Source organism: Sebastes fasciatus, chromosome 2, assembly GCF_043250625.1.
Source record: "Sebastes fasciatus isolate fSebFas1 chromosome 2, fSebFas1.pri, whole genome shotgun sequence".
Taxonomy (NCBI): Eukaryota; Metazoa; Chordata; class Actinopteri; order Perciformes; family Sebastidae; genus Sebastes; species Sebastes fasciatus.
Window position 1 is genome coordinate 21,648,401 of NC_133796.1, and position 23,054 is coordinate 21,671,454.

The 23,054-nt window shown below is 36.7% G+C and overlaps 2 protein-coding genes across 6 annotated transcripts; one reads left to right on the forward strand and one right to left on the reverse strand.

Annotated features, from left to right (window-relative positions):
• The first annotated feature begins 800 nt into the window (after nucleotides 1-800).
• On the forward strand, nucleotides 801-5,858 carry foxf1 (forkhead box F1). Its single transcript, XM_074613993.1, has 2 exons — nucleotides 801-2,331; nucleotides 5,014-5,858. Exons 1-2 carry the CDS (start codon nucleotides 1,320-1,322, stop codon nucleotides 5,175-5,177), a joined length of 1,176 nt encoding a protein of 391 aa, XP_074470094.1. The 5' UTR covers nucleotides 801-1,319; the 3' UTR covers nucleotides 5,178-5,858.
• Nucleotides 5,859-8,179: 2,321 nt separating this feature from the next.
• mthfsd (methenyltetrahydrofolate synthetase domain containing) lies at nucleotides 8,180-18,363 on the reverse strand. Of its 5 annotated transcripts, XM_074613983.1 has the most exons (10): nucleotides 18,206-18,346; nucleotides 17,754-17,857; nucleotides 17,524-17,595; nucleotides 17,095-17,165; nucleotides 15,930-16,043; nucleotides 15,282-15,395; nucleotides 15,078-15,168; nucleotides 13,397-13,509; nucleotides 12,813-12,938; nucleotides 8,180-10,320 (listed from the first exon to the last, which is right to left on the reverse strand). In XM_074613983.1, exons 3-10 carry the CDS (start codon nucleotides 17,555-17,557, stop codon nucleotides 9,598-9,600), a joined length of 1,386 nt encoding a protein of 461 aa, XP_074470084.1. In that variant the 5' UTR covers nucleotides 17,558-17,595; nucleotides 17,754-17,857; nucleotides 18,206-18,346; the 3' UTR covers nucleotides 8,180-9,597. The 5 variants fall into 5 exon arrangements, with proteins under 5 accessions (XP_074470084.1, XP_074470056.1, XP_074470061.1 ...); XM_074613955.1 differs by lacking the exons at nucleotides 15,930-16,043; nucleotides 17,095-17,165; nucleotides 17,524-17,595 and adding an exon at nucleotides 15,752-15,865 and having other exon boundaries at nucleotides 18,206-18,363; XM_074613960.1 differs by lacking the exons at nucleotides 17,095-17,165; nucleotides 17,524-17,595 and having other exon boundaries at nucleotides 18,206-18,363.
• Nucleotides 18,364-23,054: the final 4,691 nt, after the last annotated feature.

Sequence of the window (23,054 nt, forward strand, 5' to 3'; positions counted from 1 at the left end):
AGGGGCAAAAAAACATTCCCCTGAAAAGTGAACGCACACAGATGTGCATGCTCACAGCCCACCTCTGGAGTAGGAGGGAACTGAGTTAGAGTGTAGCTATATATATATATATATATGTCCTCTACAAATTAAAAACAGAGTTTATCTTAAAAATATAATAATTCATCTTCGAGAAAATGTTCGATATTGGGCTTTCACAAAAAAAAAAAAACTGTGATAGGACAGGTGTGGAAAAACACCTGGAGCTACTCCATTTAATTTATAGTTGTTTTTAATATGAATATATTAAATTATTATTATATATTATATATTATGTTATAATTATATTATAATAATAATAATAATAATAATAATAATAATAATAATAATAATAATAATAATAATCAATATTATTATTATTATTATTATTATTATTATTATTATTATTATTATTATTATTATACATACTATTAGACCAACTAATGGATCCATAAAATCAAAGTCAAGGTGTTTGCTCCAAGAGGAAAGTCTATGATGGATAATTGACAATTAATTCACAATTAAAGTATTTATATAACTGTTATAATCATTCTATTATTATTTGTAATATGTTTTAATATGGATTTATTATTATTATTATTATTATTATTATTATTAGGCCAACTAATGGATCCATAAAATCAAAGAAAAAAAAGTGGGAAAAACATCCCCCTGAAAAGTGAACGCACACAGATGTGCATGCTCACAGCCCACCACTGGAGTAGGAGGGAACAACTGGGCGGGTCCCAACATTTAGGATGGCCAAAAGACATCCAGCTTCCAATGCGCTGATGGCAACAGATAAGTAAAAAGTGGAGCTCCTCGGACGCACGACAACACAAAACCAACTGAAGTGGAAAGTGAGCTCCTGTTCTGCTCCTTATTCCCATTTTTCGGACGCTGCGTAAAAGGACGCTGCTGCAGAATCCGAAAGGAAGAAGAAGATAAGAAGACAGTCTCGCCTTTTTAATTTTGCCTAAGGTTATTTTTTCCAACTTTGTAGTGTTCAGACTATATACTGCAGAATCTGGAAGGAAGAAGAAGAAGTCAGAGTTATTTTTTCCAACTTTTGTAGTGTTTTATAGCTTGGAAAAAGTTGGAAAGCAAGTTTGTTTTGTCATCTCGAAGACTAATTTGATTTTATACTACAGCCTCTAAAAGGAAGAGTCAGACTTAAGAAGACAGTCTCGTCTTTTTAAGTTTGCCTAAGGTTATTTTTTCCAACTTTTGTAGTGTTTTATAGCTTGGAAAAGGTGGAAAGCACGCATTTTTTGTTTGTCATCTCGAAAATTTTGATCTAAATGACTGCAGAGGTCCAGCAGCCCCCAGCAGCAGCTCAGCAGACTCCTGGCCAGAGCAGCCCCATGTCTGCTCCGGAGAAGACGCACCAGACAGCAGCGGTGGTGATGGAAACCACTTCCTCTTCTTCCACTACCAAAACCAAGAAGACAAACGCAGGAATCCGCAGACCAGAGAAGCCTCCTTATTCCTACATCGCCTTAATAGTCATGGCTATCCAGAGCTCTCCAACTAAACGCCTGACTCTCAGTGAGATCTACCAGTTCCTGCAGAGCCGCTTCCCATTTTTCCGCGGCTCGTACCAGGGATGGAAGAACTCCGTGCGTCACAACTTGTCTCTGAACGAGTGCTTCATCAAGCTGCCCAAAGGGCTTGGACGACCAGGAAAAGGCCACTACTGGACTATCGACCCGGCTAGTGAGTTCATGTTCGAGGAGGGCTCCTTCAGGAGGAGACCCAGAGGCTTCAGGAGAAAGTGTCAAGCTCTGAAGCCCATGTACAGCATGATGAACGGCCTGGGCTTCAACCACATCCCGGAGTCCTACAACTTCCAAGGTGGTGGAGGTGGAGGACTCTCTTGCGCGTCCAATAGTTTGTCTCTGGACAGCGGGTTGGGCATGATGAATGGACACTTGGCTGGGAACATGGATGGCATGGGTCTGTCCGGACACACCATGGCACACCTGTCGAGCAACGGTGGACACTCCTACATGGGAGGTTGTACAGGAGCATCCACCGGGAGTGATTACGCAGCGCATCACCATGACAACTCCGCCGGCTCTCCTCTGCTCACCAGCGGAGGAGTGATGGAGCCGCACCCGGTCTACTCGAGCTCTGCCTCGGCCTGGGCTCCGGCTCCGTCGGCCTCTCTCAACAACGGTGCTTCCTACATCAAGCAGCAGCCTCTGTCTCCATGTAACCCAGGAGCCAACTCTCTGCAGCCCAGCCTGCCTACACACTCACTAGACCAGTCCTACCTGCACCAGAACGGACACTCTACTACAGATCTACAAGGTAAACTCAATGCTATATTCACCTCTAATGTATCTATAACAGTAAAACTGCAGAGAGTTTGATAAAAAAAACTCAATGCTTTATTCATCTCTAATTTATGTATAAGAGTAAAACTGCACACACTGCTACAGATTTACGAGGTCAATGCTTTATATTCACCTCTAATGTATCTATAACAGTAAAAAAACTGCATACACAACTACAGATCTACAAGGTAAACTCAATGCTTTATCTTCACCTCTAATTTATCTACAACAGTGAAAATGCAGAGAATTTTGATGAAGAAAATGTCGGGGGTAAATTAAATCATAGTAAAACGCAGGAATATTTACAAATGTTAAACCATTTAATTAGCAGATGGGGTAAACAATATTTTCTACGCACACTGTTAAGAATTTCCCAGTAAAATAACAGTAAAGAACTGGCAGCAGGGTTGCCTTTATGTTACTGTAAAATTAACATTATTATACTATCGCTGAAATGTACAGCTTTGTACTGTTAATGAAAAAATACAGTTTGAACTGTTTTTTTTTATTAATTTCACAGTATTTTACAGTTAATTTACTGTTTAAAGATACATTATATAGCTGTTTTTCACCTTTCTTTTACAGTATCTTACTGATTTGTTTTAATGCACTATTTAGGTTGTATTTTTTACATACATTTTAATAAACATTATTTTTTGCCTAGATGAATAGACTTAGCAGGTTACAGACATAGGAATAGTCACACTAAATACAATTAAAGGCACTTGTTAGGGAAAAGGCTATAATAGACTTGTTAACACTTTTCACAAAATGTCTGTCTATAGCTGGCAACAAGCACAGAATGCAAACCAGAACAACATGTGAGTGGAGAACAGAGCTAATTCACTGATTTTACAATCATGTACAATGTACAAGCCTCACATGTGCAGATCAGGTCCCAGAATTAAAAAAAATACTGCATGAAACTGTTACTGATGATACTTTAGACAGCTGATCAGCAGTAAAGTGCTGTTTTTTAAGAATGCATTATAGTTCAGTTAAAAAACGGCCTATGAGCGTAATCTAACAGGTTTTCTTTTGTATTAACAGTAAAGCACTGTTTTTAGCAATAACAGGTTAATACTGTTGAAATCCTGCTGTAAATTAACAGCAATTGTTTACAGTGTGGGGTGAATTAACTCATAGTAAAACGCAGGAATATTTTAAAATGCCAAACCATTTAATTAGCAGAGGGGGTAAACAATATTTTCTACGCAGGCAAGGCAAGGCAAGTTTATTTATATAGCACATTTCATACACAAAGGCAATTCAAAGTGCTTTACATAATATAAAAGCAAGATAAAAGAGCACAAAGTGCATAAGATAAAAACGAATAAAAGAATGTAAAAGTATAAGTTAAAAGAAAAAAATTAAAAGGATAATAAAAACGATCAAATGACAGGGTCACAGGTTTGGTTTTATGCCTCACATCGTCTTATTTGAATATTTATTTTGCTGTCATTACGCACACGGTTATCTCTACTGTACAAAAACAGAAGAATTAAAGGAAAATGGTGCAAACTAAAAGAAACCATGTTTTCTCCAACGAAAATGTTAAATTGCATCACTGTCCTGCTCCACTTGAAACAGATCACAGTAAACCTATAGAATCAGAATCGGAATCGGAATCGGAATCAAAATGGTGTTTATTGCCAGGTGTAAGAGGTAAACACTAGGAATTTGCTTTGGTTTTGTTGGTGTAAGTCAAACAGTATAATAACAAAAGAATAGATAAAAACGTTAGAATAAAATAAGAAAAAAAAAAAGAAGAAAAAATTATATATATATATATAATACTCCAAATGAAACCAGATATATAACCTGGGTTTCAAACTCCACTGTTTCAGTTTCTGGAAGTGATACAAAAAAAGAAGAAAGAGGGCATGCAAGGCGAGTCTGCCGGGACAGTTTAGATGCGTGCCAATCTCTGGGCAAGAAAAACAAAGAGCAGCCTGCCTTGCCTCGAGGCCCAGAGTCCTCCGGGACTGACTGGCGTGCAAGAGAGAGGTTCACTGTCAATTAGCCCTGAAGACCTCCTCCACTTTAGAACATCTTAATAGCGCTTGCTAAATGGACTTAAGGTCTGTGAGGAATAAACTGAGTTAGTAAAACAGACTGAAGCTCTCTCTATATATGTCCTCTACAAATTAAATACAGAGTTTATCTTAAAAATATAATAATTAATCTTCGAGAAAATGTTCGATATTGGGCTTTCACAAAAAAACTGTGATAGGACAGGTGTGGAAAAACACATGGAGTTACTGCATTTAAGTTATAGTTGTTTTTATAATAATGAAATATTATAATTATTATTGTTTTTAGAATAATAATAATAATAATAATATATTCATATTCATATTCATATTCATATTCATATTCATATTCATATTATTATTATTATTATTATTATACATACTATTAGGCCAACTAATGGATCCATAAAATCAAAGTCAAGGTGGCTGCTCCAAGAGGAAAAGTCTATCATGGATAATTGACAATTAATTAACAACTAAAGCCTACACAAATTATTTATATAACTGTTATAATATTCTATTATTTATTTTTTTTAGATTTTTTCTTAGATTTTTCTTATAGAAACTGTTAAGAGTCTCAACCGTGACCTTACCTATATTTTCCATTGTTTTGAATCATTCAGGTATTCCTCGGTACCATTCCCAGTCTCCCAGCATGTGTGACCGAAAGGAGTTCGTCTTCTCGTTCAACGCCATGACGTCCTCAGCGATGCACTCTCCGAGCACCAGCTCGTACTACCACCACCAGCAGGTCTCCTACCAGGACATCAAGCCGTGCGTCATGTGAGGATGCACGGACAACCTGCAGAGCAGCGGACGGTGTCTCAGCCTGGAGCCTGGAGCCATGCAGCAGCAGCAGGACGAGCTGAAACAAGAAGTAAATAACCACTGAGAGACATGAAGGCATGGCAAGGCCCATGGAGCAGACCGGACTACTTTTCTGTACTGTTTCACACAGCGACAAAGATACGGAGACAGGCCAATCACAAACCACATAATAATAATATATAATAATAAAACTATTTCATGCCATCACCATCGACCAGCAGACTGGCTGTATGAAACCCTGCTGCTGTTTGGTACTAAGTCCTGCAGAGCGGATGACTACCACTTCACACTTTGTTCATGTTTATTCTTCTTTGTTAAAGTAGGCCATTAATGTAAAAATGCACATTTTCTCCATCTGACTTTTCTTTTCTTTGACAAATTAGACTGAGGCTCTTTTTCTTTTTTTTGGACTTTCAACGTTGAATTTTTAAATGAACAATTATGGACGTCACATAAAAACATGTCCTGTGTAAAAAAAACAAAAAACGATGAAGGCACTTTTTTGAATAGCCTAAGCGCATCTTCTTATTTATTCTGTAGGCCTACACATATTTTAATTTTCAGGCGAATTGGCCAAAGGAGGTATATTCTTTATTGGCAATATTTGTCAGATCGCTTGTTATTTGTTTTAAAATGAAAATTGAGGATATATTGTAAGCACTGTTATGTCGTTTTTGTGTTAGATATATGTAGACCATTACTTTCAGCACTGTATATAACGTTAGGAAAATTAGCAAGGGTCCATCAATGAGGGCTAATCTTATTACAACAAATCATTTGTAAGAAATAAAATATATCTGTTGGGCTGTGTAAGCCTAAATCCACCAAAAAAAATCATCATCATTATTCACATTTGGGACACAATCAACACTAAATTAGTTAAAGAGTGAAGCAATTTCTGCTTTTTCCTGAAGCATCACTATATTAATTAAACAGGATTCTATAACATAAATGTATAGGCTTGCAATTAATTAATCAAACTAAAAAGGTATAATTAATCTGAGTTCACGTGGCTTTAATGTACTAAATCATTGAAGCCAAAAGATGAAAGCATAATACTCATATACGGTCCACAATATAGTGCTATACAGTAGTATAGAAAAATAGAGGAATATCACAGTGGTGTCTTGTTATAATGCAGTTCATGATTGAGCCGGAGTCTGACAGTTAGGTGTGTTTTCACCTGTAGCAGCAGGTCGTGTCTGTTATTGTGACATTAAATGAACAAATCAGATTTTCCACAAAAAAACGATTGATTATAGATTTTAAATCATTTTTAAAAGTTAGTCGTATTTCGCCCTTATATGTAACAAAGTGTGTACGCAGCTATTTATGCATAACAAGTCAGAGGCATGAGTGAGATCACTGTGGTAGGTTGACAGCATTTTGTCTAAAAAAAAGGATGGTTCTGCTGAATAGCTCAGGGGTGTCCAAGATACACACCAAAATGGACTTTAAGAAAATAGAAATCTCAAACTGACAATTTATAAAAGAGAAAAAAATGTTCAGTGGGTTTTACATAGAATTTGACTGGATTTTGTGCAGGAGAAAGCTTTGTTTGTCCTTCTAAAAACACTCCTTACTTTTTAAATACTACACAAATATCAAATTATGTAGCGGAGGCACAGGAATAAGATGCACACAGATAATGAATAAGTGAATCAAATCATGGAAATACTACACAGCCACTTATATTACAAAAGCAACATGAGCCAAATCTCTTCATTGGCTTCCTTTACCATTTGTTGATTATCTGTTGCAAAATTCATAATTGTTAGTATAACTGGCTGCATTTAAGGCTAATGGAAGTCATTTGAATTGGCACAAATAAGAAAGTGTAAATATATTTTAAGGATTTTAAAATTATTCTAGTTTCAGAGAAGTTTGTGGTGTTGAAAATAATAACAGGTGTTTCTAATATAGAGAAACATGGTGTGCAGAAATCTATTTGTGAGCATCCACATAGTTCACTCACTCAGATTACTCTCGTTAGATCAAGTAACTGCAATTTAAGATGTCGTGTTGTTAATTTTACTTTGCAAGTAATGCTGTTGAGGCGTGTGTGTACACAGACATGTGTACTTCAGGTCGTAAACATGCTGTGTTTCAATACTCGTGTAGCTTTGAAATCTCACAACATGACCACTGACTGAACTCCAGTAAAATGAGCATGCCACCGAGCAGAGGGAGAGCAGGCTCAACAGGAGTGGAACAGCGCATTAACAAACTGATGACATTTGCCGAGGTTCAGTGCTCTGGCGGGGCTGAGGGAGTTAGATGGGGCTCCACAGCTGTTCCCCTCACCAGGCCTGGATGACAGCTCCATAAAAAGCCTGAGGCCTGCTCTGTGCAGACAGACATGCTGCGTGCTTGTGTCGCAATATAATCGAGACTTCAGTGAAAAACAGAGCACTTGTCTGGCACTGCAGACCAACACGAGAGAGATCAGTTTCCAGGTAATGTCTGTGCAGAGACACAGAAACATTCCTAGTATTTCAGTTTGAGTTAATCTCTTTCTCAGGACTATTGTGGATAGACTCATTACCAAAACAAGGCAACAATGAACTGTCACCCTAAATGATATGTTAAGAAAACACTAACTGGATACATAATCCAAAGTTTGCTCAAAATCACTGATGTAATAGTTAAAGCAATTTTAATTATTTGTTTTGTGTTTTTGTGAGCTCATGCATTAAGTTTAACTTTTGACATTTAACTACCGCCTCTTCAGTAGAACAATAAGTGTTATTTGTACAGATAGTTTGATGGGTAACAGGCTTTAACTGGACTACAATGTAGGAGTTGGGGTTTTTCAAAGTTTTCAGTTAGATCTCCAAAAAGCGCAATCACGGCAATTTCCTAAATGCTGCAAAACAATGAAGATGCATCACCTTTAAATATTTGTCAAAATCAAAGTAACATACTCAAGTTTTTAAAAAAAAGACACTAAGCCAGAGCCAGTACAGTCAAACGCTTTAGTAGAGAATATTATAATGTTTTACAAACAGATGCATTAACACTAGAACATATAACAGCCAGACATGGTAACATCTCACCGTTAAATGGCGGCGAAGCTGGCTTCATACTCAAACTGGCTTAACTAAACAGGATGCCATGAATATGTCATTTCTATCAACAGAAGGTACAAATATCACTGTTTAAAAGTACAATGTCTATTTCCAAAATATTATGAAAAAACTAAGCAAGTAGAAATCAAAAAGCATAACTCCAACAAGGCTACACAAACCTCTAAATGTTATTTTTAAATAAAATACGTTTAGATCTTTATAATCTGCATCCAGATCCAAGTCTAAATACACTGAAGGACAATCATGTTGAGAAAATCCAGGGGTTATGTGCAAGGATGAATTATTTCAACTTAGTCAGAACCATCGCGACTAAATTATGGCAATTTAAACACGATGTTTCTGTTGTCTGTAACGGAAATGACATACATAATTTGCTAATATGTTCATGTCTTCTAAATGTGGTTGCAACTGCACAATATGCTCAAGATTCATGGCAATTTATGTAAAATGCCATTTCAAAATTTGGCAGTGGAATAGGAAAAGAAGAATGCAATTTTAGGTAATTCAAATATTAAAGATTTAGTGAAGATTGGATGGAATTTGAAGGAGTGGTGAAAAATGTGTTTTGCGAAAAATTCAAAATGGTGAAAAATGTGTAGTCAAACATCAGTGTGGCCTATATGGATATGTATATATGTCAGATCAGGGATTTTTTTTATTTTACTACTACGCTTCTTGGGTCAGGAATCATCAGGACTGTATAAATTGTGTAAATAACCACATGGCGGCGCTATCTGCAACAAAAAACTAACCAGTTATTCTTCGGCCCATGGCCTTAGCTAAACGGTTTTGAGATCAACAAGCAGACGAACAGGTCTGAAAACAAAACCCCCTTGGAGGCGGCAACTCTGATAACCGGTTGTGGAAATAAAATGTACCGAACACTTCACAACACTTTACTCTACACTTGTACTATAACAAATAGACCGTAGATACAGTTTATCTCTAAAAACTACTCAAAAAAGCACCTTCAAGGACTGAAGCCTCTCGGGGCACATGGACCAGGAGGTATGTGTGAATAAACAAGGCACATAGGTGTAGGATTATTAAGTATTGTGAAATGGTACAAAATACCTTTCTAGTGAAATGCTTTTTGATTCAACTGCATATTCTATTAATAATTTTGTTAAGCTCATTAGCCTTAGCAGTCAATTTAGAGGTCTATGGTTCAAATACTGATGTCCTCTTGTCACAAATCCAAATATATCAAAAAACAAACAAAATTCTTCTTAAGGCGTTTAAGGTTGCTCCACAATTAATACTTCTTGGGCTGAGTTTTGCTTATTGCCATTACTGCTCAGTATTTTCATTGGTGTCACTCTCGGTATCTGGTGGTGGTTTAGATTTCGGAGCCGTTGATGGTCTCGGTCTCCGGTTGGACTGGCCGGACCTCTTGCCTCCCCGCTGGCTCTTGGCCAGCTCAGCCTGCAGACTGTGACCATTCAGACTGAGATCCTGCAGAGCCTCCAGAGCCAGATCGGCAGCCTCAGGGTCGCTGTAGTCCAGGAAGGCCCTGTGTTGAGCTCCCTGCCAGGTGAGCCTCAGTGGGGCGGCCTCTCTCTCTCTGAGGGCAGTTTTCAGCTCACTGACACGCAGCCCAGCAGGGATCCCCCCCAGGTAAACTGTGGTCACGCTCAGAGGGAGCTTACGCTGAGACATGACTTCACTTCCACCCTCTTCTGGGCCCTTTTCCTTCATGTTCTCTCCTCTTTTTCCCTTTCCTCTCTCATCACCTCCCCCACCTTCTCCTCTGCTTTCTTTCCTCTCTCTAGCTGGGCGCCGTCTAGCTTTCCTTTCTGAATCCGCTCCTTTCTCCTGTCTGGATTCTCCCTCATCATCCTGCTGTATGTTCTGCCTTGGCCTCCGTCTGGTTTGCCTTTTGGGTTGCCCAGTCTGCAGACCAAGCTCTGCTCCGACGGGCGCCACCCCCAGTGTAACGTCCTTTCCATTCTCTTCCTCCAGAGCACGCAGCTTCTTCAGGATGGGGATCTTCTCCAGCTTTTCTGGGTCAAGCTGAAGACACAAAACTGGACATGCTCAGTAAAGCTGAAAGGGGAGGGGTGTCAAACACACACACACACACACACACACACACACACACACACACACACACACACAGCAAACAAATATCCCTCTGAGCCAACGTACCACACCTACGGATGAGTTAAATTAATAAAACGCAAACTGACAAATGAATTGGTGTTATTCCATCCTGCTCACAGCCCATGCTATAGTAATAACCATCTTTATAGCAGCAGGACATTTCACTTCCCAAGCAGTTAAAAATAAAGTCTGCCCTCTTGATTTGTTGGGCCTGTAAGTGTCTTGGCAGCCTTTGATACGGGCCGGTCCTGTAAAGGATATACGGGGCTATTGTTTTTACACTGGCCTGCGTGACCCGTCGTTCCCCTGCCCCACCAGAGCCAAGCTGGCTGGGCAGAGGAGCCTTTGATGATCAGACACGGCCTTCCTGCCAGTGAGGTCACTGGGTCCTGTTTACTTACATGCGTGTCTTAAGGAGCTCAGAGGTTACACACAGACTCTCCGCATGTTAAGAATAATGCCCCCATCATGTCTAATTAAAGACAAATTATCAGGTGGAAAAACACTTGACAGCTCTCTGCCAGTGTTAGTGAATCAGAAGCAGTTAAAAGTCCAGACTCACATTTAAATATGTACAGAAAATAAAGTGTGAAAATTATACACACACTTTATTATTTTGTTGGCTATTTCCCCCCCCAAAAAATGTCATTCCTTTGTGTTTATAGCTGGTTGTTATGTGTCGTAGGCAGCGGTGAAATGTAACTAAGTATATTTACTCAAGTACTGTACTTAAGTACAATTTTGAAGTACTTGTACTTTACTTGAGTATTTCCATTTCTGCTACTTATTCTTATATTTACATACATTTCTTATACTCAGAGGGAAATATGGTATCTTTTACTCCACTATATTTATTTGACACTTAAGCTAGTTACTTTTTACATAAAAAAACATGAATAACAGAACAATATAATATAATATAAGAATATAACACTTTAAAAGGAGCCGTTCTAAATAATGAGTACTTTTACTTTTGATACTTTAAGTACATTTTGCTGATAATACTTTTACTTAAGTACTATGTCCTAAATTCAGGAAATAGTATTTAGACTGTGGTATTTGTAGTAAGAGGTACTTCTTCCAACACTGGTCGTAGGACTATATACTATGCACTGTATGTAAAAACTAAAACGCTAACTTATATTATTATTACTACTACAGATTAAAAGAGTGAACAGAAAATAAGAATAATGTGACAATTATTAGAGCAGAGAAATGAAATGCATACAGAAGTACATTGAATATGAGAGTCCTCTGATGAGGTGTGGTGTCATCACACGTCCATTAGAGGGCAGTGTCGCTGAGCAGACAGGCTAAATATTTTGTTAGGCACTCAGGACAGAGCATCTCTGTTAACTGTTCCAGTTGAAGACTCACAAATACTTAAGATTAGGTGTGCAAGAAGCAGGCTACAACTAAAATATTACAGCACAATTGGCCTACAGTTGTCCAATAACTCATACACTTTATAAACAAAACAATCTGTTTGTAACACATTTTATATTAATTGAGATGATCCTTATTTTAATTTTCAACACTAAAGTGTGTTCATTAAGATGAATTTTATCACTAAAATGTGATATTGTGATAATTAGTGTCATTTAAACCTGAGTGCTTAAAATGCAGTACAGCAGAGGTTCTGATTAGGGCTGTACAATTAATTGAAATTTTATTGAAATCGCAATACGGCTTACTGCAATCTTCAAATCACAGTATTTGCTAAAATCGCAATATCTGTTTAAGGTAAATGTGTGTCCAAATAACATTTTAAATTAAATATTGTGGTGCTGCAGAGATGTTCTGGACTACACATCATATTCTACAGACTTAAGAAAACATATTTGTTTGGTACAGATCCACGCAAAAATCTCACATTCATTTGAATGTGTTTTTTATTGAAAATGAGAATAATGATGTTAAAATAACTTCCCTTTAATATCACAAATCATATCGCAATTGCAATATCAGTCAAAATAATTGCAATTAGATATGTTTTCAAAATCGATCAGCCCTACTTCTGTGTCTGTAAAGGTTATGCACTTTTTTCCTCATCAACTGGTTAAACAGGTTGAACCATCATATTATGGATATGAAACGCTTATTTCCTCAATCTGAAGTAGACCCCCTGCCTTCATGCCCTTTCTCATTTATTTACTCATGAGACTGATCCATTTTAAGATTAAAACATTACATAAGGTCTGAATCACTGATGGGTTGATTTTAATAAAGCTACTATTGAAATGGCTGTTATGATGTTTTGTATCCTTTTTCCAATTTTCTTGATACAATATTTTTTAAACCAACCTTAAAATCAAATAGACCTGAGATTGCAGTCTGATGTACTATATGCCTGTTTTGTGGACTTACAGTAGACACAACAAAGAAAAGTTGTTTTACTTTACCTTAGTCCAGATGATTCCCTGTGGTTTGGGGAGCTGGCAACTCGTCTTAATAACTCTGGTGGGTGTGAGGATGTAGTCGACAGTCAGGTCATGACTTTCCATTAACTCCTCTGGAAAATCCATCACCTGAAAGCACAAATATCACAATTAGCACGGAAACAACAGGCCAGTAATCATGTGTTTGATCAACAGCATTTTTTATAACAATTTCACAAATAAAGAGAAGGAAAATATTTGTTTGAATCATATTTTCAAGTTAGTTTCCAGTTACAACTTTGGAAATATGAATGTCCTCACATCCTGTAGTTGAAGACATTTGGAATAGAGTCACGCATTTGACATTGCATACACTACAATACAAACTAATGAATTAAAACAAAATATACACAATGATTAAAGTATGATTTCATCTCACCACTGTGGATACAGCAAGCATCCCTTGACTAGTTACATTTTATTTTTAATGCCATTGTGTTCAAGTGAGTCAAAGATCAGATGGCTTTAATTAAATAATTTCACCTGTACTTGACGATATAATAAATTTCGATGACATGTTCAGACCGGTGATGAAAAAGTAAACTAACCTGGCAGTCATGGACAATAGTAACCACCACAGTAGATTCATCCACAGCTCCCATTGCGGCCATCATGCCATACTCCAAGTCGGCAAAACCCTCTCCCTTTCCAATCCGAAAGCCTGCAGGAGAAGACAGGAGCACTGTTTTAAAAGGCAGGTTTTGCAATAAGTGATACAAAAGACTAACAGTCTACACTAATTTTCTGCTTTTTCTTGCTTGAACTATATCACATATCCACTTTATGTGTATAAATAACCAGCATTTGCATCACGTTCGGCATGTAAAAAACATTTTAATCTAGAAACTGCACTAAATGAGAACACACTGACATGTTGAGGGCGGCTATAGTAATGTTTTCAATCCATAATGAAATGTAGACTGATAGGAACATGGATGAACCCTGTGCAACTAACGCTTTATGAGAACCATATGGCGTTGTACACTTTGGAAGAAACACACGCAATGTTCACAACACAATATTTAATACGAGTCAAGAAGTTCATCACATGTCCTTTCAGCTTCCTGTCATTTTCAACAGCATAATAAACAACCATTATAGGATATCATTTTTAATCTTCAGTACTGGTTTAGTAGAGTCACACTGTGATGTCCATTACATTGCACAAGTATTGGATGGAAAAACATACTGATGTTCTGATCAGCAACGACCCAGGCCACACATGTGGCTTTACCTACAGTTTATTTATGGGTGAGGAGCGTGTTTTAATCTGGTTTTTTTTGTTAGATTTGATATACTTTACTGTCAGTATGGTGAAATTTGTCTTGGGCTCTGTGAGGGAGCTGGAAATCATCCCCCTCACTAGGGTGAAAAAAGACAATGACTGTGTAAAGTTCAACAAAACAGAGTAATACAGGGAGTTCATGTCTGTTATGTTGTGCTTATATTTTGGGGAACTCCTTCTAATCCCTCTCTCTTTGAGGTCTGCTTCCGAGGGCGTGTTTTCACGGAGCGCATACCTGAAAATGCAGCCACTGGACTCCAACTGATGACAATTACTTTGTTAGGCTGAACCAAGTAGTCAAGGAAGAGAGAGGGGAGTGGGTAGAGGGTTCTTTGTTAAGTGGGCTTTTGTTTGGTAATTCTTAAATTCATTATGCATTTGATTTAATCTGTATAAGGTCATATTAATTAGCATTTTGTATATGGAAATATTAGTATGGTTAAGTTGTAATTATATTACTTTAATTTATCGTGGGAGTGTTTATGTGCCGTTCAATGTGTAATGGTGCTGGTAGAGACCGTAAGTATTTATATGCCAGGTGTGAAAGCAGTGTAGAGTGTCAGAGAGAGAGAATCTGCTGCACTTGTGGGACTGATTTTGTTGTCCATCAGCCTGATACATGTTGGTGAGAGTTGTGGAACTTTTTGTAACCCGTTTATAGTCAATAGTAAAAATCGGAGCTCTGGAACAAAGTCCATGCTTTACTGGTGCTGCTTATTTTTCCATCCCGCTTTACACCTCAATCCTACCAGCTTTCATCCTGTTTGTTCACCACCATCCAAACCTTACAGGCTCACAACACTGTTGATCTATGATGATTATAAAAATCCATAAATAAACAAATCAATTAGTAAAAATGTATATTTATACTAATTGATCATCTGTTAGTGAGGCTCCCAGTATTTAACTGAATTGGTGTGGTGAAGTGGTAAATCATTGTTCACCTTTCTCTGACACCGCCACAGAGCCGACCACCACCAGGTCTACCTTCACCTTCGCATCCAGCTCAACAGGCACACTGAAGTCTCTCACACCCTGAAGGAAGACAATGTAAAATAGGAATAGGTTAAATCTTGGGGGTTTATGAATCATAATGAAATTATGTGTGAAAATGTCAATGAAAATATGTAAAATCAGCAAGTTGAAACCTGAGAGGAAGAGCATATGCGTAGCTGTTCTTTGCTGGCCCCCTCGGGAGGAGTGATGTTATTGAAAAGGCCGGTACGAAGACGAGGAGTTGGGACCAATAAAGTTTTGTGTGCCTGCAAAGGATTATCACAAATTAGCCACCAGACACATTTAGTTACTTAATACAATTAGCAGATTAATACTTAATTGGAAGAAATTCATTAAGTGATTGTGAAAACAACAAATATTATGTAGATTCAAATTCAGCAGATGCATGAAATGTCACTTCAAGAAGTGAACCAGAGGATGTAATACAGAAACTTCTGGTCTTATTTATCTTAAATATTGGAGTCTAATAGAGGATTTGTAAGTCCCCCTTAAATAATTCTCCACAATTTCTGATCTAAAATATAGACAGAGTAAATACATTTCTGTAATACAGCCTGGGGCACTCTGGTTCTTTATGTGTGTTTCCACAGTGAAGTGCTACCTGTAGCACTGCAAGCCGGGCACCCTCCAGAGGTTTATCAGGATCTACCTTCACCTCAGTGGACTGGGTGAACTCCTCCAGCTCAGACACCTTGGCACAGGCTGTGAAAGCACCCTGGTTGAGAAGAGAGGAGGGTACAAGGACTGACAACAGTTGTTTTATTTCAGAGTTAACTTACTTCCAGAGTGATAAAGCGTGCCTGCTGCTGCGGTCTGTCTGGGTTTACTTTGACTGTATGGCTGGACTTGAACTCCTGCAGGTCTGCAAGCCTGTCACATGCTTGAATTGCACCCTGGCCATTAAGTACACAGTAAAAAAGATCATGCACAGAAAGGATAGCCATTAATCATTCAAAATTAAAAAAAAAAAAAGTCAAGAGCGGCCATGAAAACCTCATAACTTGGTGTCATTAATGATTTTCACCCATACAGGAATTTACTTCCTTAAAACAACTGTTATCTAAAGATAAGATATTCCTTTATTAGTCCCACCGTGGGGAAATTTGCAAATCTACAAATATTTAATATGTTAATTATTTTTCTCAACATATGGAACACAACACAGTGACTTGTGTTCATACCCATTAAGGAAAATATTACTTTGTTCAAGAAATTTTATTTGCCTTAATTATGAAACTGAGCTTTATAGTTATCAAATTTTGCAACTTAATATGAGCGTTTCTACACAAGAGGCTTTACTATATAATTCATTACCTATCACTAGTCTACTTTAAGTGTCTAGTTTGTCTTATTATGATAAGCTCTGTGTGTTAAATATCTTGTTTTATTACTTACTACATGTAATGTCCTGTGTACACGTGGCCCCCATGCAAAAGACAGTTAACAAGTCACAGAGAGCAGACCAGCCTGTATGAATGAAATGTGAATGGATGAATAAGCAGATAACAACCTTGTCGACATTAATGCCACTGAATATTTGAGTTAACAGTTGTCAGTGTATTCATTTGGGTTACAACTAGTAGAGCAAACAATTGTGTTTGGCCCTCAATTAAACCGCTTTAACTTGCCTTGAAATTGGGGATCCTGTTGTGAACAGGTCTGGGGAAGTTGGCCAGAATATTCTCCTCAATGTAATCCCAAACTTTCTGACGAATGTCCCATTTCGTAATTTTCATAATTATGAAACTGAGCTTTTATATTTATCAAATTTTGCAACTTAATAAATATATGAGTGATTCTACACAACAGGCTTTAATATATAATTTCATTACCTATCACTAGTCTACTTTAAGTGTGGTTTTCTAGTTTGTCTTATTATTATTATTATTATTATTATTATTATTATAAGCTCTGTGTGTTAAATATCTTGTTTTTATTACTTACTACATGTAATGTCCTGTGTACACGTGCCCCCATGCAAAAGACAGTTAACAAGTCACAGAGAGTAGACCAGCCTGTATGAATAAAATGTATGTATGTATATTTGAGTTAACAGTTGTCAGTGTATTAATTTGGGTTACAACTAGTACAGCAAACACTGTGTTTGGCCCTCAATTATCTAAAAATATTGAATATGTTAATTAATTTCCCCCAACATATGTAACACAACACAGTGACTTGTGTTCATACCCATTAAGGAAAATATTACTTTGTTCAAGAAATTTTATTTGCCTTAATTATGAAAATGAGCTTTATATTTATCAAATTTTACAACTTAATATATGAGCAGACTTTACTATATAATTTCATTACCCGTCACCAGTCTACTTTAAATAAGCTCTGTGTGTTAAATATCTTGTTTTTATTACTTACTACATGTAATGTCCTGTGTACACGTGGCCCCCATGCAAAAGACAGTTAACAAGTCACAGAGAGCAGACCAGCCTGTATGAATAAAATGTGAATGGATGAATAAGCAGATAACAACCGTGTCGACATTAATGCCACTGAATATTTGAGTTTACAGTATGGTAGTAGTAGTAGTAGTGGTAGTAGTAGAGCAAACAACTGTGTTTGGCCCTCAATATACTGCTTCAACTTGCCTTGAAATTGGGGATCCTGTTGTGAACAGGTCTGGGGAAGTTGGCCAAATTATTCTCCTCGATGTAATCCCAAACTTTCTGACGGATGTCCCATTTCGTGGCTCCTGTAGAGAAAAGAACAGCTTTAATAACAGATTCAGTAATGCTAACATTAGCTTAGCCTTTAGCTACAGCGGCTAACATTAGCATGCGTTCACATTCATTCATAACGACGAAACAAACGTCATTAAAACACTTTAGCCTGCCGTGTTTACTTCTATTAAACAGCTCCGTTGTGTTATTAACGATACACATTAGTCTGTTTAACAGCAGAACGTGTTTTTATAATGAACTCAGAGTGAAGCATTTTGAGCTAACAGTTAGCATTAGCCAAACATTTACACATGCTACGTGTTAGCATCCACATTCAGCTTTTAACGAGTAAATACAAACGTCACGGACGTTTAACCTACCGGGGTTTATTTCTATATCAGGCTTCATTGTGTTAATGATGATAGAAGTTAGTCTCTGCTACAAACACTACACGATTAGAGTCTCTACACGTGAGCTGAGTAATCTGATAGTGAACGGACAGCTGCCTGTCAGTGTTTATCAAAGATACGGAGGCGCGGAGAGGTCAGATTTAACCAAACGCGAAGCCAGAAGTGTAAAGGGCCTAAAGCTACAGACATTTGTATTAAAGTACAGTTTTGAAGTTTCCTATATATTTACATGAGTGTTTCCATTTTTCTTTAACGTTTCTACTTTTTCCTGAAGAAGAAAAAGAAAAAAAACAATGACAAAAACGGAAGAAGGATCTAAACTAACATAATTTTAAAAATACAACAAAAGTTAAACAACAACAAGAAATACACAAAATGTGCAGAAAAACCCTTACCAAACAGTGGAAAACAATCCAATAAAAACAATGAAATACATACAAAAAAACAGTACAGAAGAAAATAAAATATATTTAATCATATCAAAAGAATAATTAAATATATTATATATATAATATTTATATATGTGTGTTCATAAATAAATATATGTTCTTGCCTTCTTCTCTACCATCATCGTTTAGCAACTTCTTTAAATCTAATTCTCAAATTCATTCACATAATAATAGACAGGTTAATCATCTTCACCTGCCTTTTTACAAAACAAAACATGGCCAGTACTCCCTCAGATATCGTGGTGTACAAATATGGAACACCAAAATACATGTTATCAAGAGCTCGTTATCCTTAGGACATTTTAAAAGGAAATTATCATCACATTTAAGTACAGAAGAAAATAAAATATATCTAAACATATCAAAAGATAATTAGACATCATTAATTAAATGTGATGATGATTTCCTTTTAAAATGTCCTAAGGATAACGAGCTCTTGATAACATGTATTTTGGTGTTCAATATTTGTACACCACGATATCTGAGGGAGTACTGGCCATGTTTTGTTTTGTAAAAAGGCAGGTGAAGATGATTAACTGGTCTATTATTATGTGAATGAATTTGAGAATTAGATTTAAAGAAGTTGCTAAACGATGATGGTAGAGAAGAAGGCAAGAACATATATTTATTTATGAACACACATATATAAATATTATATATATAATATATATAATTATTCTTTTGATTTGTTTAAATATATTTTATTTTCTTCTGTACTGTTTTTTTTTTTATGTATTTCATTGTTTTTATTGGATTGTTTTCCACTGTTTGGTTAGGGTTTTTCTGCACATTTTGTGTACTTCTTGTTGTTGTTTAACTTTTTTTTTTTTTTTTAAATTATGTTAGTTAAGATCTTTCTTCCTTTTTTGTTATTGTTTTTTTTTCTTCTGGGGTTGGGGGAGGTCCTTTGTATAAGCCTGTGGCTTCTTGACCTCTCCTGACACGTTTCTTTTCTTTTTTCATTGACTGATTGACTGGATTTTGTGCAGTTTTATATATGTGCAAATAAATAAATTAATAAATAAAAATTCCCTCTTCTACTTCTTGGCTATAGCTAGGCTAGGCAAATTTTTGTAGTTTTATATAAGAGATAAAAAAGCGATACAATAAAGACAAGGGGTTATAAATAGACACACAAAATGGGATTTCAAACTAGTCAAGTAATATACTGTAGAAGATAAAAATAATATAGAATGGAGTCCTCCTCATAGTGTAGGTTATCAATATTCAAACATACAGTATGCTCATAAAATATGATATTAAACCCCTACCCAACAGTACTACCTGTAGCTACAATATAAAATACATGCAAGTTGACTTATCAGAGTGAGTTAGTTTCACTTTAGTTTGCTGCAATCATACTTTAATATAGGTAAACATTTTGAATGCAGGACTTTTACTATTTACTTGTAGCATGTTTTAAAATTGCTACATTTACTTAAATAATGTATTTTCTTGTGGCACATTGACCTTTATTTGCGTATAAATTGCAATGCATAAGGTTAAACACAAGCAGGGATTTTTATTTCTGAAAGCTGAAGCCAACTTTTGTATTTTGAAGCTGGTCTGTAACAGTAATATCTGGTAACTGCGTTACAACCTATAGATCAACAGGCATGTATGGCTCCATGTATGTGCAAATAAGGTTTTGTGTTCAATTCAGGTAGCCACAAGCAGCTGTTGATGGGATTATAGGGGAAGTCATGGGAACATTTGAAAACAGGGTGGCATGGATATTTGAGGTGCCCAGCCACATGGATTTGCAGGAGTCCAGAACGGAGATGATTATAGCTGGAAAAAGAGGATGGGCAGTGTCCTTGGTGGTGAGGAAGGGACCAATTCAGCATCTCTTGTGGAGTATAAACTAGCAGGGGTTGTGGTTCAATGTGGGTCTTGCATGGCAGCTGTTAGTCTTGAGTGACATTATAATTGTCATATAATTGTTGGTAGGCTGTTGTCGGTGATGACAGTGTGGCCTTGCAGGGGGCAGGAAAAGAAAAGTTTATATTTGTAAATGTTAGTGCAGAAAAATCAGCTCATCCTTGAAGTTAATTTGGTCAAAATCTGCCGTCATAGTAAAGTGAAGATGGATGCTTAGCGTGACTGCTGATGAACAGAGAATCTGTGGGATGCAATGACAGATAGGGCAAACAGGACATGGAGAGGACAGTAGCATCCATAGCATTCCTGTGAAGTGTGGTCTTAACATTTAATAAAGAAGTGGTTGGAACTTAAAGAAAGGAGGAACACAGTGGTTGAAAACATTGAAATGCCGCTCAAAGGCCACAACAGCAGCATGGTGCCTTTGCCGTTATCTCTACTGGTTTTGTTTGCTGAGTTTTTATTAGATTTAAGATATTTTTTTTATTTCTATGTCTGTAGCTACACCAGCACAGTGTCTTAAATTTAACTTTAACTCCGACTAAATTAAACTGGAGCACCACCTGCAGGCCTTTTTAGGTGTTATGTGCTGTTCAGCCCAGTTATTGAACTACAGAGAATTATTAATATAATGTCCACCCACTTTGACCTCCATCTTCATCTGAATTTTTCAGGCATACTAGAGGTATTCAATATTAACATCATGATGTGTGTATAATCTGGATACTGCATTCCCAAAGTCCCATGAAAGAAACCCATCTCCTCACAGTACTTTACTCTACCTCCCTGAAATGACCACATTAAACCTGCATATGAGCCCTTGTGGTGCCTGAATCATGTTTCCCACAATCATACATGGTCAGGACTTAGCAGTGAAATTCCAGTGGATGATGGTTGTGTTTGTGGCGGTTTTGAAGTAGTTGCAGATGGTCTGAAGTATTCCAGTGAAGACAAGAACTGTTTGACATTCTTCCCCTGGTATTGAGAAAATGAGGAGACCTCCTCTGCTGGTGAGCACTCTTCTATACAAGGAGCTATCAGACATGAGAGGAAAAAAACTTATACTTGTGTGAACTTATAAGGATCTTTGTAACAATAACACTTTAATACATAACTGTCACAACAACTCTATTTAACTGGATAAAAGAAATATAAAAATGAAGTGAATTTTGGGTAACACTTTTAGGCAAAATATCAAAAAGTCCAGTAACTAAATTACATTTACGGTAGGTACATAACAAAACAATTAAATTTTTTAAAAGAAGACAATGAAGCTGCAATTGTGACATGCCTTGTTTGTAAATGTGTTTAAGATGAAATATGAAAGTTAAATTTGATTTTGCAGCTTAATTTCTGTGGAATGAAAAGGTTTGGGGCCTGATTATCTCACAATAGGTATTTTTCACAGCTGACATTTTGACTTATCTTGGTAGAAAAAGCATAGGTGTTAGATTCACAATAGCTCTGTTCAATTCAAGTGTCCCAGTAAGTCGTGACAGTGTGGCAGTAAAACAGCATGCACAATACCAGGAACCTGAAACTGAAGCAGCTAAATGGAATTCAGTCAGCATTCATTTTATTTTTTACAGCTGTGCTTTTCCTACTTTGACATGTCAGAAAAATAATCAGAATCAGATTTGTTTTGCACACATACATGGAATTTGACTCCGGTTTAATTCAAAATAAGAATACAATAATAAAATATAATAAAATGTACAGTATGTAAAATATATAAGTCAGGTGTGTTCATATACATGTCAAAATGTCTTCCTGTGAAAAACAAAAGCCTATAGAAGGCCTAGAGATTCACAATCAAATCTTCAAATGTAAAGGACAGTGTATTAAATGAAAATACAGTATTGCTCCATCCTGCACAATATCCTAATGTGACATATGGATAAACTCTTGTATATTATATGTAATTTTTGTAATGCTTTAGATTACAGCTTGCAAAATTGCAGTGTAACTATATGAAATATATCATGATACAGTATATTTCTGGAACTTTTATTGTGAAAACACTTACAGCAACAAGACCAAGAGTCTACAGCCACACTAGGTTAGCATACTAACAATTGAAAATTAGCAATAAACACAAAGTACAGCTGAGGCTGATGGGGATGTCGTAAACTAAAGTATTGGATAAATTTAAATTGATGATTCTAGATGAAAAGTCTTGTGATCATCACCTTTATAGAGCTGTCAAATCTCCTCTATACTTATTTATTTTAGGGTCATTTAGTAATGTTTTCTAACTAGAAAGGAGTCTGAACTACTCTTTGTTTTCACAGAAGTAGACTGAGGGTGTGACGCTGTTGATGATGGCGGTATAATTGTGGTTTCTGGTGGTTTTCAGACACGACAATAGTTACCACATGATTACCTGAAGCTGTCTCATCCTGCCACTAGAGGGTGAGCTCTACCAACAGATTCCCTTCAGCAGAAAGAAGCACCATTTCCTGCTTTTCTGAAGGTGTGGGATTCTGATC

Excerpts from the sequence above, each read along its gene's own strand:
- foxf1 (XM_074613993.1), top strand. The coding sequence starts at position 1,320 with ATGACTGCAGAGGTCCAGCAGCCCCCAGCAGCAGCTCAGCAGACTCCT. Across the intron at positions 2,332-5,013 it reads CTCTACTACAGATCTACAAG|GTATTCCTCGGTACCATTCC; the intron begins GTAAACTCAATG and ends TGAATCATTCAG.
- mthfsd (XM_074613955.1), bottom strand. The coding sequence starts at position 18,233 with ATGAAGCCTGATATAGAAATAAACCCCG. Across the intron at positions 17,858-18,205 it reads TGATATAGAAATAAACCCCG|GAGCCACGAAATGGGACATC; the intron begins GTAGGTTAAACG and ends TTTTCTCTACAG. Across the intron at positions 15,396-15,751 it reads CCCGGCTTGCAGTGCTACAG|GCACACAAAACTTTATTGGT; the intron begins GTAGCACTTCAC and ends AATCCTTTGCAG.